The sequence below is a fragment of the Choloepus didactylus genome, chromosome 19, assembly GCF_015220235.1.
Source record: "Choloepus didactylus isolate mChoDid1 chromosome 19, mChoDid1.pri, whole genome shotgun sequence".
NCBI classification, from domain to species: Eukaryota; Metazoa; Chordata; class Mammalia; order Pilosa; family Megalonychidae; genus Choloepus; species Choloepus didactylus.
In genome coordinates, this window is record NC_051325.1 from 56,990,354 (window position 1) to 57,009,033 (window position 18,680).

At 40.9% G+C, this 18,680-nt stretch overlaps 1 protein-coding gene across 1 annotated transcript; it reads left to right on the forward strand.

Annotated features, from left to right (window-relative positions):
- The first annotated feature begins 2,907 nt into the window (after window positions 1–2,907).
- On the forward strand, window positions 2,908–15,434 carry PFDN4 (prefoldin subunit 4). Its single transcript, XM_037810882.1, has 4 exons — window positions 2,908–3,090; window positions 8,827–8,934; window positions 11,315–11,455; window positions 15,242–15,434. The coding sequence occupies exons 1-4, from the start codon at window positions 3,067–3,069 to the stop codon at window positions 15,371–15,373; spliced, it is 405 nt and encodes a 134-aa protein (XP_037666810.1). The 5' UTR covers window positions 2,908–3,066; the 3' UTR covers window positions 15,374–15,434.
- The last annotated feature ends 3,246 nt before the right edge of the window (window positions 15,435–18,680 follow it).

Sequence of the window (18,680 nt, forward strand, 5' to 3'; positions counted from 1 at the left end):
AGCTTGGCACAAAGGATACCAAGGGCTGGGGAGAGGAGAGGGACAGGGATGGTTAAAAAAAAAAAAAAAAGAGGAGAGTGGGAACAAGAATCTTTGAAGTACTGGTGAAGCTGGGCTCTCCAGAGGGAGCCAATTCAGCACCAAGGCTGCTAGGGGTCTGCTCTTGTCCCTTTGTCCAGATTAAATGACACTTCCCTGTGTCCTGAGGCTCTGCTCAGCCCCTACTGGACCCTGCCTTCATGAACAGTCCCCAGCTGATGCCCCAGAACTCCTGTGCAGAAGACACTGTTGACCACTGACCCAGCCGCTGTTACCTCCTTCTTCCTTGTTTTCAGGAGCCCAGTTGTATTTAGGCAGCCATAGTTCCAGCCTCAAAGAATCAATCATAACTTTTTAAAAGTAATCACTAATAGCGTTGCTTTTACCAGGGATTGATCTTGAGGTGGGCATGTGATGCAGTTCTGGCCAGTAAAGCTGCTGTAACAGCAAGGAAGCTAGGAGCAATCTGGGAAATATTTTCCTCCTTGAAGAAGAGAGAAAGCAAGAAAGAGCAAGAGAGCCAAAGAAAGCTATGGAGAGCTAGAGAGGAAGAGGGCACACGCCAGGGCATAAGCAGAGAGGTTAAGCCTGTCCCCTTTTCTCTCTGCCTTTGTGTGCCCTCGGGTGAGGACATGATGCTTGCAGAAGCAACAACCATCTTGTGATGATGCAGGGAAGGCCAAAGACTCAGAATATTCCTTCTTGACTCAAAACCTCTTTGAGCTGCAGATCCAACCCAGCCATTACCTACCTCCATATTACTTGTTATATGAGCTGGCTCTGGAGCGCCCCCTAGCGGGTCCTCGGCACGATGCTCTGCTCCTGCGCAGAGTCAGGCTACCGCCATTTTTTCCCTCATAATAAGTAAGAGCTCCAGCCCACATTTTTTGGTTCTTGGGCGAGTCTGGCTCTCCCATGGCGTGAGGTGAAGTGGTAGAGCCTAGTGCTCAGCAGTATGGGCTCTGCAGTCAAGACTCACCAGGGTTTAAACCCAGGCTCTGTTATTTCCTGCATGTTCTAGTCTTCAGCTAGTCACCTGGTCCTGCCAAACCGCCATCTCCTCACTTGTAAAATGGTCAGTAACAGTAGTGATTATCTCAGTGTGGTGAGGATGAAAACACTTAGCATGGTACCTGCTCAATTAGTTTTATGTATTATTTTATCATCATCATCATCATCATCATCATCAGGCAAGGGTTAGCCTAGATGAAGGGCTGGAGATCCCTTCTGGCCATAAAATCTATGATTCTAGGCTTCTCTCCCTGACCCTTGCACCTTGTTCCTTTCAGCCTCCACAATCTAATTATACTTCTTTGAATTCATACTCTCTTGGTCCTCACCTTTCAGACCAGTCATTTCTTAAAAGTCATTGGGAAAACTCAGAAAGAACTCTCCCCCACCAACCTCACTCCACTCTGGCCTCTCCTTGGTCTAAAAAGTCCCCATCTCCAAGTCTGGTCCCAGCCTCCACTCTAGTCTCTCTGTGCCACTCTGTCCTTTGCCACCATGTTCTAGCCAAGTTCTTGCCCATCCCAGGACTTCTGCTCACGATGCCCCATCTGCCTGGAACATTCTTTCTCTGTGCTCCCTACAGCTGGCTCCTCCTCATCTTTCAGATCGTAATGGCCATCTCCAGAGCACCAGCTCTGGCCACACTCCCCTGCCTTTGGGTGTTGGGTTCTATATGTGAGCTCTTGAGTGCATGGGTGTCATTGATAGAACATCTCTTATGTGCCAGATGCTGTGCAAAGATTTGGCCTGAAAAAAATCCCTTCATTCAACAAACGTGTTGAGCTGGACATTGGGAAGACCTAACTGCAAAGGGCTTGGAGTCTGGAGCTGGGAATCTGTCAGGAGAACAAGCAATGCCAAAGTGGGGCCAAGTGCTTTTATAGGGAAGGCAGAGGGTGTGACTAGTCCCATTACCCCCATTCAACAAAAGAGGAAAACGGGGCAAACTTCTCCAGAGAAGCGGCTCTCAAAGTGTGGCCCGAGGACCTCTTGTGATCCCTGGAATCTTTTCAGGGGATTCATGAGGGCCTCCCTTTTCCAACTACATATCTGTGTGAGGCCAGATAGTTCATAGTTCAACAAAACAGCATAGAGTAAGAGATCGAATGCAGAAGCAGATATGAGAATCTTTAAGCCAGACATTAAAGAGTTTTGGAAAAATGTAAAACAATGACATTCTCTTCAATGTTTTTTGTTTTGGAAAAGATAGCTGTTTTCCATTAAAAATGTTATATTAATGTTATATTTAAAATGTTACATTAATGTGGCATGCTTTTTATTATTTTAAATGAATCAACAAATACTTTTTAGTAATTTTCAGTTTTAATTTCTAATATGGTAAATAGCAATAAATATAACTCACATAAACATAAGTTCTTTGGGTTCAGGGGTTCTGAAACAAACAAAAAATTACAGTCGGGGTCTAGACGCACAGAACTAGCAACTGGCAAAGTCAAGGCTGTACACAGCAGTTATTCAATAATACTGTTGAATAAATTAATTAATTGGAGGGCTTCCTCTCTTCACACCATCTGAATTATCAGTGCACATAAATCTCACATCCTATTGACCAAGTCATTCCTCCCAAACTCCTTTCTAGGTAGGTCAATTCTCTAAACAAATTTGTTGGAACTGAAAAAAATTTCCCTGTCCTCTCCGGTGCCCGCCCACGGTCGCGACCCCGCCCGCCACGCTTGTTGTGCTGGCCGCCCCCTGCCGGCGGAAGCTGGAGCTGCGTCCGTTCGGCGCGCCCGCCTCCCGCGCCCCTGTTTATGTCTGCCCACCGGGCGTTCGCTGCCTGTCCCTTTAATTGGGATGTACCAACTCCATCCAGGTTACGATTTCCGTCCTGAGCCCCAGACTTTAGAAATCACTGGTTGAAGATCCCAGAGAGGGGAATACGGAGACTGTGTTGTACTTTTTAGGAGTTCTGGGCCGACAGGGATTGAGAGAGGGCACGGAGAAGGAGCGCGCCATCGCGGTCCTCCCCGCGTCACGCCGTAGTAGAGTCCCAAGATGGCGGCCACCATGAAGAAGGCGGTGAGTGGGGCGCTCCTGGTGCTGGATGCTCGGGTAGCGGGCGGGGTGCGATCGTGGGGATCTGAGATGAGCGATGGAGGGGTGCGCAGCTCTGAGGCCCGGGGAGAGGCCCGGAATCGAGGCCTCTGGCCCCGAAGGCGGCCCCGCGGCGAGGCCTGCCCGCGCCCGACGGCGCTGGCTGTTTTCCTCAGACCCCTGGGTCGTTCCGGGCGGGTGCCCAGGCTGGGACCCTCGGTGGGCTCTGGGCCGCCTCCCGGAGTGTTGAGGGTGCCCGTGGGAAGTTTGAGGACCCAGCGGCCCTGTCCTTGCCCTTGGAGTGCGGGAAACCGAAGGTCCCATAGACCGCTCCTGCCCGTCATATAAACGTTTTTTTTGAGTTACCGCAGCTAATTCTCCGAAACCGTTGGCTAAGTGCTGCTAGTATTCTCAGCCCTCAGGTACAGAAAGTGAGGTTCATTGAGGTGCAGTAACCTGCCCAAGGTCACGCAGCTCGTAAGGAAAAGAGCAGGACCCTCCCTCCCTGAATATTCTGTGTGCCCGGCCCTGAGCGGCCCATGTCCAAACGCCCCTGTGCCCTCCTGGCTAAAACCAGTATTTATCGAGAACAGATGATGTACCAGGGCCCAGCCTTCCACTTACTATCTCTGATCCCAGCAACCCAGCAAGGACACGGGTTTCCCCCAACTTCACAATGGAGAGACTTAGACACGTAAAAGTTAGTGACCCCAAAGTGACTTCCTTAATAAGAAGGGAGGTGGGTTTTAGACACAGGTTTTGAGTTTTTTTATTTTTGTTTTTCCCTCAAAGCCCACCTTTTTTTTTTTTCCTACTAAGCAAGCTCTCTCTCATTTGGGATTTATAATCCAGTAGGTCTATCTAGATGCTTAAAGATCTTTAGATGAAAGAAAAGTAAAATTTGGGGCAAGAAAACAATAACAGCTGATAATTATGTAGGCTTTATTGTGTACTAGGCACTGTTCAAAGTGTGTTATACTTTATTTTAACCTCAAATCTCACCCTTTAGGGGGATACTGTTTTTACCCTCATTTTACAGATGAGGAAACTGAAGTACAGAGGTGCAGCTAGTTATTTAAACACAGGCATTCTGGCTCCAGAGCTGGTGTTTTTAATTGCCAGACCATGAGAACCCTCTGGCTGATGGGATTTGCTTTCCAGGTTTTGTACATGTTTGCCCTTGTTCTATTTCTATTCTATTTCTAAGGAACCTCCTTACTTTGCTCTCCTACCTTCTAGCACCCCAAAGTCTAAGCTACCCGTGCTCAGTATAGGATGAGCAGCCATCCTGGTTTGCCACGGATTGAGGGCTTTCCCGGGACACAGGACTTGTAGTGCTAACGCTGAGAATGTCCCAGATGAATTGGTCTCTCTACTGGTTCTGTCATCCACAAATTCTTATTGAGGACCAGAGTAGGACTCAGGGTTTTGGTGAGTCAAACAAGTATGAAACTTGGGGCTTTTCACTTTGTCTCTATTCAATTGGGCCTTCCATTTTTAGGTATAGCCTTTAATTCCCTGGAAAATATTAGCTGTGGTTAGCTCCCATTTTACACATGTGAGTACTGAAGGGCAGAGAGATGAAGTAAATGTTGAGGAAATGATTGAAGAATGATTTGAACCCTGGACTTTAATTGCAGAAATTTTCCATCACACCCCACTATAGGTTGGATTAGAGCAGTGATTGCTGACCTTTTTTCCTTTCATTCATGTATACAGTAAAATTATTTTGAGTACATAATATGGCATAGTCTCTTTTAGGTGATGGAGATAACATTGGTGAGCAGTAATGAAGCCCGTATCCTCGTAGTGGATCCTCGTAGTGTCATAGAACTTACACTCTAGGAGGAAAGATGGGCATTACTCAAATAGTCACACAGAAAAATGTAAAATTTCCAACTCTGTTTGAAGGAAAGAAACTTGTGAAATGAGGGCTGAAATAAGTCTGATCTGAGGTCAGGAAAGGCTTTCCTGAGGTGTCATGTAGGTTGAGATCTGTAAGATTAGGTAAGGAGAACAGAAAGGGAAGGTTGGTGAGGGAGTGAGGCACTCGTGCAAAGACCCTGAGAATATATAATAAAAGGAAGGCCAGACTGGCAGAGAATGGGGATGTGCAAAGAGAACCATGCTGGGCGAGGAGCATAGAGAGGGACAGGTGATGACTGAAATATAAGGGATTTTCTTCTCTTTATTGATTCATTGAGACCCACAAGATGGATGCAACATCCTCCTGTACATATGCCGGTGTTAGTAAAAATTCCTGTTAGGGTAGCTACATGTACAAACACTTTTCCCCTCTGCCTACTATATGTGTATATATATATCGAGAGAGGCGTACCAGTGAGTAAGAGTGAAATATCCTAGTGATAGCCTTTTGATTTTAAAAAGTAGATTGTTTGCAATCTGGAATCCCTTTGTAATACCTGGCTTTGCTGGTAGGAATCTCTAGATGAGATGCTTCAGCCGTCTCATCTCTAAAATTTGACTTTCCAAGACCTGGCTCTGGGCCATGAGGGATTTATTGTACTCTGAATTCTCTTCATTGTCCAGAGGGCAAATGTCCCCTCCTTGGAGAGGCCATCTCTGACCTCTGTGTCTAAAGAAGAATCCCTCCACTCCCCAGCCCCCCAGCACTTTCTACCTCTAAAGACTGTTTTCACCAGCACATTTATCTCCATCTGAAATTATCTTATTCATATTGTTTTTTGCCCACATTGCCTGCTAGGATGTAAGCTTCCCTCTGGATCATGGTACCTGGTGTGTATTAAGCACTCACTGAGTTGAATGAATGACCATATGCATGAAAGATGAAAAATAATACATGCAAAATTTTATATAGAGATTTTCTGAATACCTTTTTAAAAAATTAAAAGCAAACTGAAAATAGCCCAGAATTTCCATCTCTTAGGTTTTCAGGACAATGGGGGACCCTAGTTATAAGTGTAGATTGTGTGTGTATAACCCTAATTCAGTGTGGGGCATGATTTAATATGGTTCATTTCCTTCCTGTCATTCCATAAGGTATTAATTGCCACCAAAATGGTACAGTGAGAGTCCAGGGAATTTTAATTTTTACCTTAAACAGGCACATTTTCTCTTAGACCTAGCAGAATTTCCTTCTGGATCTGGATCTGTTCTTCCTTTGTAGTAACTTTAGCAAATAGTATTCAGGAAATAAAACACTGAACTCTCATTTATTGACAGATGACTCCATCCCCAGGCCTTGTGCCAGGCGTTCATTTATTCACCCCCACAAGACAGGAATTGGCCTCCCCATTTTACAGATGACAGACCTGAGATGGTTCCAAAGAGTCAAGTATTTTGCGCGAGGTAATTGCTTGGATATGAATCCATCCTGGCTCTTTCCACAACTCTGTTCTACCTCCATTGCTACAAGATGACTCCTCCCTCCTAGAGTTCTTAGGACTTCAGGAGCGATAGTAACTACATCTGGATTCTCCTAAAACGAGAGTCTGTAACCTTCTGGGGTTGAAGATCCCTTTGAGGATCTGATGAAAGCTATAAAGGCTCTTCCTGGAAGCATGCACCTGTTATTTTGCATACAATTTCAGTGGGCACATAGACTTCTTGATGCTCATGGACAACCCCCATCCCCCAGTTAAGAATTACCCCTCCTTGCCAAAAGGCAGCTTCAAGAAATACAGGAGTGTTCTAGGACAGTGAGATGTAAGCAGAAAACACAGGTCTTAGTCCTGGAAGGTGCTGACTCCTTACTGCCCGCTGTAAATAGCATTCCACTGGGGCAGCAAGTTGCCACCAGCTTGTGTTTGCCTCTCATGTGATGTTAGCCCTAACTCGAGTGGGGAAAATAAATGAGGAATCTGGACTCCAGGGACCAAAGCATGCTGGCGGCTGCTGTTTGGTGGGACTACAACAGGAAATGCCTGTTTTGAAAAGACAAACAGGTGGCCAAATTCTCTGCTTTTAAAAACAGCATGTATGGGAGTCTGATCAAGCATGATTTAGATTCAAACTCAAACTGTATTAAGCCTCTGTTGTTTCGGGCAGCCCTTATGTTAGGTGCTTTCACGTAAATTACCCTCAAATCCTCAGACAAATGCACCTATAAATAAATTTTGAGGTTTTTCAGAGGCTTTGTATTTAAACAAAATGGCATAAACTTGGTAGGCAAGCAGGAGCTCTTTAGAATTCCCTGATTGCTTAGGAATTTGATAGTTCTCATCTAGGCAAGATTTGAAGGCCAAGATCTCTGCATGTGGACTTCCCTTTGGTTCTTTACTTTAATGTAGCTCAGTTTCCCAATGTCCGTATTTATAAAAATTATGTAAGGGGTTGAACACTCAAAGCTGTATATATCTTGATATAAAAGATTTCTTTTCATTTTTCTTCTGCATCTCTGATGATAGGCCTGGCAATAAGAGAGTGTTTACTGGGATGATGAGAGCCTAGCGCTGTGGAGGGCTAAATTGTAGGTATCTGCCTTTTTATTCTAACCACTGAGCTCTACATTGCCTGAGATGACAGGTATCGTTCAACTCTGGAGAAATAAAAGTCCACATACGTATGTCACAGATCATGAGAGACCAGATGAAGGAGTGGGGTGCGGCCATTGTGGACTCCTTACTGTTATTGGCAAACAAAAAAAAAGCCCAAAATGGTCCTCACTGAAGCTGCATTTATGTTACTTATATATAAGCAGGTCCTTTGTCCCTTAAATTACAGTCAAGTGCTCTTGTTCCTGTTTTATACGTGAGGGGAAACCAAGGGAGTGTCTGGTTTTTAATTTTTTTAATGTATGGAACCCCTTTGAAAACCTTATGAAAGCTAAGGACCCCGTTGCCTCTTTCAAATGCACAGATGTGCACACACATGCAAATCCAGGTCTACTGCTTAGTAGCTGTGTGGCTTTGGGTAGAGCAATGTGCTACAGTTTCTCCATCTGTAAAATAGTGCTAATGATCCCCCTTATTAAGGTCGAGTGGAGGTTTAGCAGAAATGGTCAAACACTCAGTGCTTGGCATGTAGAAAGTTCAATAAATGTTAGCTATTATTTTTATTATTTCATAGAGTCTTTATATCATCCAAGCACTCTAACTTTATTTTCAAATTGAATCACATTAAAATTTTTTAAACATACAATTTTTGTCATTTTACAGTGACTTTTACATTACTCATGATTAAGACATGTAAACAGGCGTTACATTAAAATAAACATGGTGTTACCTCAGTGGGGAAGGAATATAGCACTGAGATGCTTGGTGACCGTCTAGCCAGTGTATCAGTTGGTTTAAGAAATACAGAAACTGGGATTTCTGAGAGCCTTAAAAACCACATGCAAGTGTTGACTAAGGCATTTACTAATACCACTTTTTGCTTCCTGGGTTATCTTAATAAAATAGTGTTCGTTCCAGGTTGAGAGAGTCTGTTCTAGGCCAAACGTTGGCTGACTTCTATCTTTATTAGGACTTATTCTTAATTGTTGTTTATATTTGAAATGTTTTTGAAGCCTAGGCATTATTCCATAAAATATTAGAAGAGGTTGTAGATTTATGAACAACTCTTAGGTTTGTGGAGACAAAAAATACATAAAGCATGTGTTTGTGATGTGCTATATACCTGTTGTGATTCTTTACTATATGAGGGAAAATAGTGTATTAAGTAATTTCAGAGTTATATAAAAGTTTATGTATAACCTCTCCAATAAAAATAATTTTACAGAAAAATTACTCTTTCTTTCAGGCTGCAGAAGATGTAAACGTTACTTTCGAAGATCAGCAAAAGATAAACAAATTTGCACGGAATACGAGTAGAATCACAGAGCTAAAAGAAGAAATAGAAGTAAAAAAGGTATTTAAAGTGTTCGTCTTATTTGAGAAAAATAAAAGTTCTTTATTTGATAACTTTTTAAAAGTGAGGTCAGTTAATAAGTGATTATATTTCTCTAGGTTCTTTGTTGCAGATGACAAAACTCCAGTTAGTTTTTAAAAGAAGGACTTTTTTTTTTTTTGTAAGTGATATGGCTGATTTAATTGTATTTCAGTTGTTACAAAGGAAAAACCATTTGGCTTTAAGCTTCTCTGCAGAGTTGACAATTTATGTAAAAGCTAAGAAAGCTGGAAAGTCTTAATTTATTAACTGCCTAATTTACTTTTAACAAAAATAATATGATGGAAATAATTATTTGGTGGTCTCAATTCTTCACTAGACTGATAAGCTCTGTGACAGAAGACCATATTTTATTTAGTATTTCCTTGGTATTTGGTGCCAGGATCAGAATAGGCACTAGAAAAAACATCTGTGAAAGGAATGAGCATTAGTTCAGGTAATAAATGAAAGGCATAGATGCCCATCCCATTCAAGTAAAGTTTGACAGATAAGAAAATTATAAACCATAAATTTTTTTTGTTTGTTTTCTTTAAATTAAATTCAGTTTTGTGATATATTCACATACCATACAATCATCTGTGGTGTACAATCAACTGTTCACAGTACCATCAGATAGTTATGCCTTCATCACCCCAATCTATTTTTGACTACTTTCCTTACACCAGAATGAATCAGAATCAGAATAAGAAATAAAAGTAAAAAAGAACAGCCAGTCATCTCCCCCATCCCCCCATTCATTCAGTCTTTGTCCCCATTCTACTCATCCAGCCATACACTGGATAAAGAGAGTGCGATCTGCAAGGTTTTCACAATCACACTGTCACCCCTTGTAGGCTATACTCTTATACAGTTGTCTTCAAGAGTCAAGACTGCTGGGTTGGAGTTTGATAATTTCAGGTATTTACTTCTAGCTAATCCAATACATTAAAACCTGAAAAGTGTTATCTATATAGTGCATAAGAGTGTCCACCAGAGTGACCTTTCAACTCCATTTGAAATCTCTCAGCCACTGAAGCTTTATTTCGTTTCATTTCAATCCCCCTTTTAGTCAAGAAGATGTTCTCAATCCCGTGATGCTGGGTCCAGATTGATCTCTGGGAGTCATATCCCACATTGCCAGGGAGATTTACATACCTGGGAGTCAGATCCTATGTAGGAGGGGGAGGTCAGTGAGATCACCCGCCAAGGAGGCTTAGCTAGAAAGAGAGGGCCACATCTGAGCAACAAAGAAGCACTCAGGGGGAGACTCTTAGGCACAATTATAAGCATTTCCCTGTTAGGCTGTGCTCTAAGATTCAATTCTGAGTTTACACATTGTAATTAGTCCACATTGATGAGGCATTATAGTGTTTGCCTTGGTTTCTGGTGTATGTCACTCAAATGCTGTCTACAGGATCCATTCACCTCGTGGCGGGTCTTACAGCTTCACTCCTAAAAGAAGGGCATTTTAAAAGGGATGATAGATAATTTACAGAATCATTGAGGGGTTTGGATCTAGACTGAGGTTCCAGAAACAAGTCCCAGAATAGAGAACTCACCTGGTGATGGAACTTGTGTTGCTTTCACTATCCCAGAGCTAGCTGCCTCCTCCACGGTGAGCAGGCTGTCCCTGCAGACCTGGGGACCCTCAGTTGCTTCTGCCGCTACCGCCCACCCCAGCAAATCAGAGCCCCACGTAACTGCAGCCTTGAAGTCTAGTTCAGTTGCACTTGATTGGTAGAAGCTAAGTTATTTGCTTGCACCCTAGAGAGGCTGAAAAATGTGAGTTTCTTTTTGTTTGTGTTTATTTAATTTTATATGAGGAAGGCAGAAGTCACAAAGTGGGGAACTGTCAAAATCAGGAGACGTTTTGGGTGGTCATGGATGTCTGCTGTCCACCACAGGATACTTTTCAGCAATCTGAAAATGCCTAGTAGACAACGTGTTAGTTAGTTCTTAAGTGTTTCTTTATGATAAGACTTCTAAAAATGTAAGAAATTGAAGTCTTATTTTAGTGTGATAATGCCTTCATGAAAAGGTCCCTCAAAGAGTTTGTTTCCCAAAATTAAAATTGGCTTTTATCTTCTATCAGGGATTTTTTTTAACTTTATTTATCAAAAAATTAAAAAACAAACAAACAATAAAAAAAATTCAAACAAAACAAAGCAATAAGAAAAACAACCCAAAATAACTACATTGCTTCCAACATGTTCCTACCGTATCCCCCCAAAATTAACAAACCATAGTCATTCCTGAGCATTCCCGTAACATTAAGATTACCCTCCATAACCTATGTGTTCTTAATAGTCTATCAGGGAATTTTGAATACATTTTTCATTGCTTTTAACTTTTGGGTTTATAGAAACAACTCCAAAATTTAGAAGATGCTTGTGATGATATTATGCTGGCAGAGGATGACTGCTTTATGATACCTTATCAGATCGGGGATGTTTTCATTAGCCATTCTCAAGAAGAAACACAAGAAATGTTAGAAGAAGCAAAGGTATGCTGAAAGTCTTTCCCTTGGTGTTAAGAGTCTGATTTTTAAATTAAGATTTATATTATTATAAAGAACATATAGCTGTATGGAAAGTAATGATGAATACTAGCTAACATTTAATGAGTTCTGACAATGTCCCAGGCATGCTCTGAGTGCTTTGCAAGCCTGATTTTATTTAATCTTAACAGTGACTCTCTGAGATAGGAACCATTATTATTCCATATTAGAAATGAAGAACAGAGGCTTAGTCAGGTTACAGGGCTTGTTCAGGGTGGCACGTAGGGAGTGGTCTTCTGACTCCAGAACCTGTGCTTGAAACTACAAGTATTTAGAAAATGCAGAATATTACAAAGAGGGAAAAAAAAAATCACCCATCATTCCACTGCTCAGAAATAACCAACTGTAACATTTGCGTGGATTTCTTCTGTGTTCTTTTTCTGTATAGTTTTGCCTCCTGCTTTGGTCAGTTACCATTTTAGTAGGAGTATTTTCTCCCTCCATTTCATGTTTAGCAGATACTTATTGGGTCTGCTCTGGGCCAGGCACATGTGCTTTTAAAACATCTTTGATGACTGCTTAATGTCATGTCAATGAATATTGATTCAGTTCACTGTGCTCTTGTTGTGGACATTAGTTTCCAATATTTTGCTATAATAATGTTGCAGTGAACATTCTTCTACATAAATCTTTGTTCACATTTTGGAAATTGTTTTAAGGAAATAATCAGAGAAGCGTAATAACTGGGTCAAAGTGTGGATTCTTTGATGGCTTTTTATTATATCTTATGAAATTACTTTCCAATTCACATTTCTTCCAGCCGTCTATGAGAGAAGCCATCAAATCTCATTGTTTGGGTGACGTTGATGGCAGATAAACATTTTCTAATACTTTTAAAATGTGCTTAATAAACTTGAATATTATTTAAAATAATCCTATTTCTTCATATTTCATAGAAAGCAAAACTTTCCATGAATTAAACTTACATTTAAGAAACTATGAGAAGAACTAACATTTATACTGTGGAATCTTTCTATGCAGGAACATTGTATATCTCTCTTCTGCTTAAATATTCTTTTCTTTCATAGTAAAATTTTATAGATTTTTTTTAACCATCCTAAAATGTTATTGTTGGATGTATTTCAAGATAATTTATAGATTTTGTGGCTATTGTAAATACCCCCCCCCCCATGCATGGATACTGTGCTTTTATTTTGTTATTTATTCAGTCATTCCAGAAATATTTATTGAGTGTTTACTCTGTGCCAAGTTCTGCCATGTACTGGAGATATTGGGGACAACATAACCTGCAATGCTTCCTATACATGAGGGGCACATTGTGTAGATGGAAAGATAGAAAATTAAACAAGTAAAAATAATGGTGAATAGTAAGTTGTATGGGAATAGAGGCAACTTGAAGAACATAGGCTCTATATTAGTGTAGACATCAAGGGTCAGGAAGGGGCTCCCTAAGAAAGTGATGAAACAAGAACTGAAGATTAAGTGGGGAGAGGGGTGTTCCAGATGGAAGAAACAGCATGTGTGAATGGTGATAAAAAGATCATGGTACAAAAATAGCTCAATTTGCTGGAGATTTGGGTATGCCTGGAAATGTGGCCAGATCTTGGAGAACTTTGTCAATTACATTGAATGAATTGTATTTTATCCTAGCAGAGGTCAAGAGACTTTCTTTTTTGTGAAAGATCAGACAGTAAATGTATTATATCTCTGTGACAGTTACTGTGAAGGCAGTCATAGATAATACGAGCATGGCTGCATCCCAATAAAACTTCACAAAAACAGGCCTCAGGCTAGATTCTGCCTATGGGCCTTAGCTTGTCGACCCCTGTCCTGTGGTAAAGAGGAGCCTTCAACAAGTCTTAAGCAAAGAGTGATATGGTTGGATTTATGCTTTTAAGATTTTTTTTTGTATCCTATAATTCTACTTATTTGATTTTCCTAGATATAGAAATGTTATCTCCTTTCCAATAGCCATAACTCTTATTGCTGTTTCTTGTCTTTTAATAGTGGTTCTCAAACCTGTAGCGTGCATCCAAATCACTCACAGGGCAGGGCTTGTTAAAATTCAGATTGTTGCGCCCCATCCCCAGAGTTTCTAATTCAGCAGGTCTTGGGTAGGGTGGGAGAATTTGTGTTTCTAACACGTTCCAGGTGATGGCGATTCTGCTGCAGCTGGCCTGGGGACCATACTTTGAGAACCGTTGTCTTACAGCATTGGCCAGGATTTCTAAAAGGGAAAACATTCCCAACACTAGGCTTTCTTCTTTTGTACCTGATATTAATGGCTATGCCATTTGTGTGAATTCATATTTTTTTTTGGTCATGTTTCGGAAAAATCCTTTTTGCTCCTAACCAGAACTTTCCCGTGGGCAGGGCTGCTCTTATTATACAAGGCACTTGTTCCCCTCTTTCCCATAGTCTAGATCTAGGGGCCTCATTGTTAATGAAAGTTTCCTGCCAGATTTTGACTATAGGTTGTTATTCTTAATTATTGGTGTTTTTATCATGTCCTATATTTCCATAGTTCAGTTTTTGTGGGAGGGGCTGTGAGCCTGTTAGTCTTTTTTTTTTTTTTTTTTTTTAACATTTTAAAATCTGTATTTTGCTTGGATCTTGGCTACATCACGTCATTGCTTAGAAAATATGCAAAGGCAGTTCTCTTGGGGTTACACATTGTGAAGCAAGGAGAGGGAATCACAGGAAAAGCCAAAAAACTCCTCCCAGACCCTTTCTGCACCTGCTCCTGGGGATGGGCCCTGCCCGCCATCTGTTGGTTGCAAGTGCTCCCTGCAGCCCAGCCCCTACTGTGCCCTCAGGAGAGGTTTGTGTCTGGGCTCACCCTGACTTCCTCTCACTGTGTCTCTTGCACAGTAATATGTGGCTGTGTCCTCGGTTCTCAGGCTGCTCAGTTTTAAAGAAACTTCATTCTTGGAGGTGTCCCTGGTGATGCTGAGTCGGGACTTAAGAGTTGGGTTGAAGTATGTTCTTCCATCATAGCCCATTAAGCCAACCCACTCCAGCCCCTTTCCTGGAGCCTGCCGGATCCAGTGCACACTATAGCTGGTTACGGAGAATCCAGAGGTAGAGCAGGTAAGGGACAGGGTCTGCGAGGGCTTCACCAGGCCAGGTCCAGACTCCTTCAGCTGCACCTGGGACAGGACACCCCAACTTGGATGGGACTTGAGGATACTTTGCTGATGCAATGATGCCAGTCTCAAAAGGTCACATACTGCTGTATGATTTCATGTGTACAATATTCTAAAAATCATAGATTTTATGCTGTGTTCTCGGGCATTCCTCACAATTCAGGTTGGTGTATGATGAGTGGATGGTCTCGTTTGTCCCCCCGCAGTTATTCTGGATTATTTACTAGTTGTTTCTGGTTTTTTGTAGTTGTTCCAGGGGGACTACTTAGCTTCTACTCCTCTCTATGCCGCCATCTTGCCCGAGTCCTCCTGTTAGTCTTTTGATATGGTGCTTTCTTTATTACAATATGATAATTTAGGAATTAGGTTTTTTTAGCCATTATGTTTTTTAAATCAGTGAAAACCGAGAAAATGAACTTTCTGTGAGTTAAAAATGTCCATATTCAGACTTATGGTTTATCAAAAAGTTTATCATAAAATTTTTGGTTTTATCACTGCTATTTAGCTGCTTGTCCAAGTTTAGAAACTTCTTGACCTAAAATTCTTCGCAGATATTATTTCAGCTACAGTTGCTCAGATCATCCAATTGAATAGATTTAATTGAAACTATTTTTTTTTTCCCCAGAAAAATTTGCAGGAAGAAATTGACGCCTTAGAATCCAGAGTGGAATCAATTCAGCGGGTGTTAGCAGATTTGAAAGTTCAGCTATATGCAAAATTTGGGAGCAACATAAATCTTGAAGCTGATGAAAGTTAAACATTTTATAATACTTTTTTTAAATTTGTTTAATAAACTTGAATATTGTTTAAAATGATAATTTCCCTTCTTCAAATGATATGGAAAGCAAAACTTTCTTTTTTTAAAAAACGTTTCATTTATTTAATGGAAACTTGCCTATTTTCACATGTCTTGCTTATTTATTTTATATTTTTAAAAGAAGACAGTATTCATCTATGTATTTTGCATAATGATTATATCAAGTCTAGGGGCTTTATGTCATGTTATTAAAATCAGTTAAGCAATCTTTTATGTTTCTATATTATCTTTTAGAATATTTGTTGCAATTTTCATTTACCACAAAATTTAACACTTGTCACATGTTGTTTATATATATATGTCTGATTTCAGTTTCTTTTTAATGATGAGAAAGCACTGCAGAAAGATCCAGTCTTACATGTATCTACTTATTTCACAACGAAAACTTTGTCATGTATTTAAAATCTATATATATTTTATTTAAATATGTAAGGAATACACATTATATTTAACATATCTTTTATATATTTGTCAATATAGATTTTGGTAAAAGAATGGGGTCATATTCAGACATGTTGAGGCATATTGAGCTGCATACAAACATGGAACAGGACAAACAAGAACATTTTAGAAACCAAGAGATGTGTTGATAGAAATGTTTAGTGTGGTTTTTTTAATTGTAAGTCTTAGAATTTATTTTAGTGCATTGTAATGAATTGTCATTTATATTGACACTATATGGAAGTTAGGCAGCTATGTTTTTAAGTTAGGCTTATTTCTTAAACAAAGACTACATTTGTTCCCCACCCCCACTCCTATCACACACACTTTCTCCAAAAGAGACATGTTTTTGGATTTGGAAGACCTAGTTGTATTAACTTTCCAGTAGATGGCACTGATATGCCAAAATACCAATGGCGGGTCCGTAATAAAATATGTGAATACTTTCAGAATTAAATGTACATAATTTTTAAAGGAAAGGTCATTTTTTAACCTTCAAAGCTAAACATTGCACATATATTTTTCCAGTTAAATGTTTATAAATGTATTAATTCAGGTGTAAAGATCAAAGATACTTAATTTCTAAAAATCTTAACAAAAGTCAAACTTAATTGCTGCAAAATCTTCCCAAATAATGGTATGCAAATTGTAGAAAATGACTCTTAGAAGAATATTTTTTCTTGCATGTATTTGGTTGTTCTCTTGGAGTGAGGATGGGGGTGTATATCAGTCGGGATATTGCAGGAAATAGACAACATAACTCAAATTGGAAGAATAAAAGACTGGTCAAGGTTGCAAAGGCAGAGGCTGACCGCTAGGGGCCTGCCCTAATCTCAGAGGCCAGAGGAAGGGGCAACTGGTCCCTTCACTCTGGAACCCAGGGAAGGGCTGCCTTCAGTTGCTGAGACCTTTAGAGGAGGGACATGGCCAGCTTGCAACATCCTTGCAGTGATAAAGCCAGGGGACAAACACCCTGATCTCATTCCCCCTCCCTCCAAAATTCATCTGATGCCTGCCGTTAGCCAAACCTAACCAGGAACCAGAGGTTGTCCATGAAAGTCAGTCGCCAGGGGGTAGAGAGAGTGGTGAATGGAGGGGCCAGTGGAAGACTGCCAGAACAGGAGGGTGCTTGTAACTGTCTAGAAATTCCAACAATGAGACTTTTCTGATTAATGTGTCGAGAAAGTGAATTATATAACTGGTTGGGAATTTAGTTTAGTACGGTACAAGTAAGCCCAATATAAGAAAACAAACATCTAACATCAAGGCAGGGGGTGTGTGTGGGGGTTCAAAGAAGCTAGCTTTAAACCTTGTTTCTTTTAATTCATCTGTGAAATGTCAAGACATCAGAAATATTTGATTCACATTTTAAATTCATTTCTAAGGTATCCACAGCATTTTCTTAGTTTTTTGGGGGAAGCTCACTGGGTTAGATGAAGAGTGTGGGCAACGGCATATGTAGTATCTGAAGGGGCCACTAATAGTTCCAGCTGCTAGTTGCCCCCTAGAAATTTTAGTCTGGGTTTGTCACTGCCTCTAATTTTGCTTTAGACAGGAATCCTGAGTTTTATGTGTAATCATTATTTTTAAACAATGCAACTATTTTTTTTCCAAAGAAAGATGTTTGTATAAAAGATTTTACTCTCAGGCTGCCAGTTTGCAAACCAGAGGGCACAATGTGCTGGGTCTTTTCCAGGCTTTTGGTAGGAGGTATGTAGGAGATTAGTTATGCTCTGTACTGAGGGTCTTATGAGCTGCTACACTGTGCTGCTGACTAATTTCTTGACATCTCCACAATCACCACTAACTTTGTCCAAGCCTTAAGAGCTCTTAAGCACAACTAATTGAGATGGGGGAGAGGGGGCAGAGAAAAGGCGGTTGAGATAGGGTTCTGACAGCTGGAGGTGGGGAGTCTTTAAAGGTTTTCAATAGAAAGATGATATACACGATTGGAGCACTTTTTTAAAGAAGAGTACTTTGGCAGTTGTCAAGTGGATTTTACTACAAAGAGATGGAGGTAGGAAAACCAGATGATATTGTACTTTTCCCAGTGCCCCAAGTACCCAGTGGGCAGATGAATGAAAAAGGAAGGCTAGGACTTAACAGAGGTGAAATGTATAGGTCCTGACAGTGGCTGGAGAAATGGAGGTGAGGAGGGAGAGGAGAAAGCCAAAGAGAATTGTTTTGAGCACAGGCCAAACAACAAGCCAAACACAGCCTGCAAACACGATTTCTTTGGCTCTCCTACTTAAATAAAAGAAACTTTTGCCACAGTAAAATCGAGATATTTCAAGAAAATGCAGAAAGTTTGTCAACATTGGGACCCATTTCCAAATGACTATCTTCAGCTGCTGACCATTATACAAAGCAGGTGCTTTCCAGTTTACCTCCCCCCCTCCCCAATCCTCACTGAACCTAGTTCCCTCATTTCCATTACCTGCCTGGCACCTCTCCTTTGGCTTTGTGCTCCCGGAGCCCTGCTGGTGGTGTTAACAAAGGTAGGAAATGAAGAAGGGGCTGCTTTGTGGGGGCGGCAGGGCAGGGGAGGATGAGATGAGAAGAGCATGAGTTTGGCTTTGGCCCCTTGGAGCTGGAGTTGCCAGGGCACTAACCAAGCATTGACGTGTAGTTGGCTGTTGGAAGGATGGGACTCGGGTATGTTTGAGAACCATTTTCATCTTAGAGCGGTGCTTCTCAAAGTTTAAGGTGCATACAAATCACCTGGAAATTTTATTAAAATGCAGATTCTGGTTCAGTGGGTTTGGGCTAGGGCTTGAAGTTTGGCATTTCTAGCAAACTCCCAGAT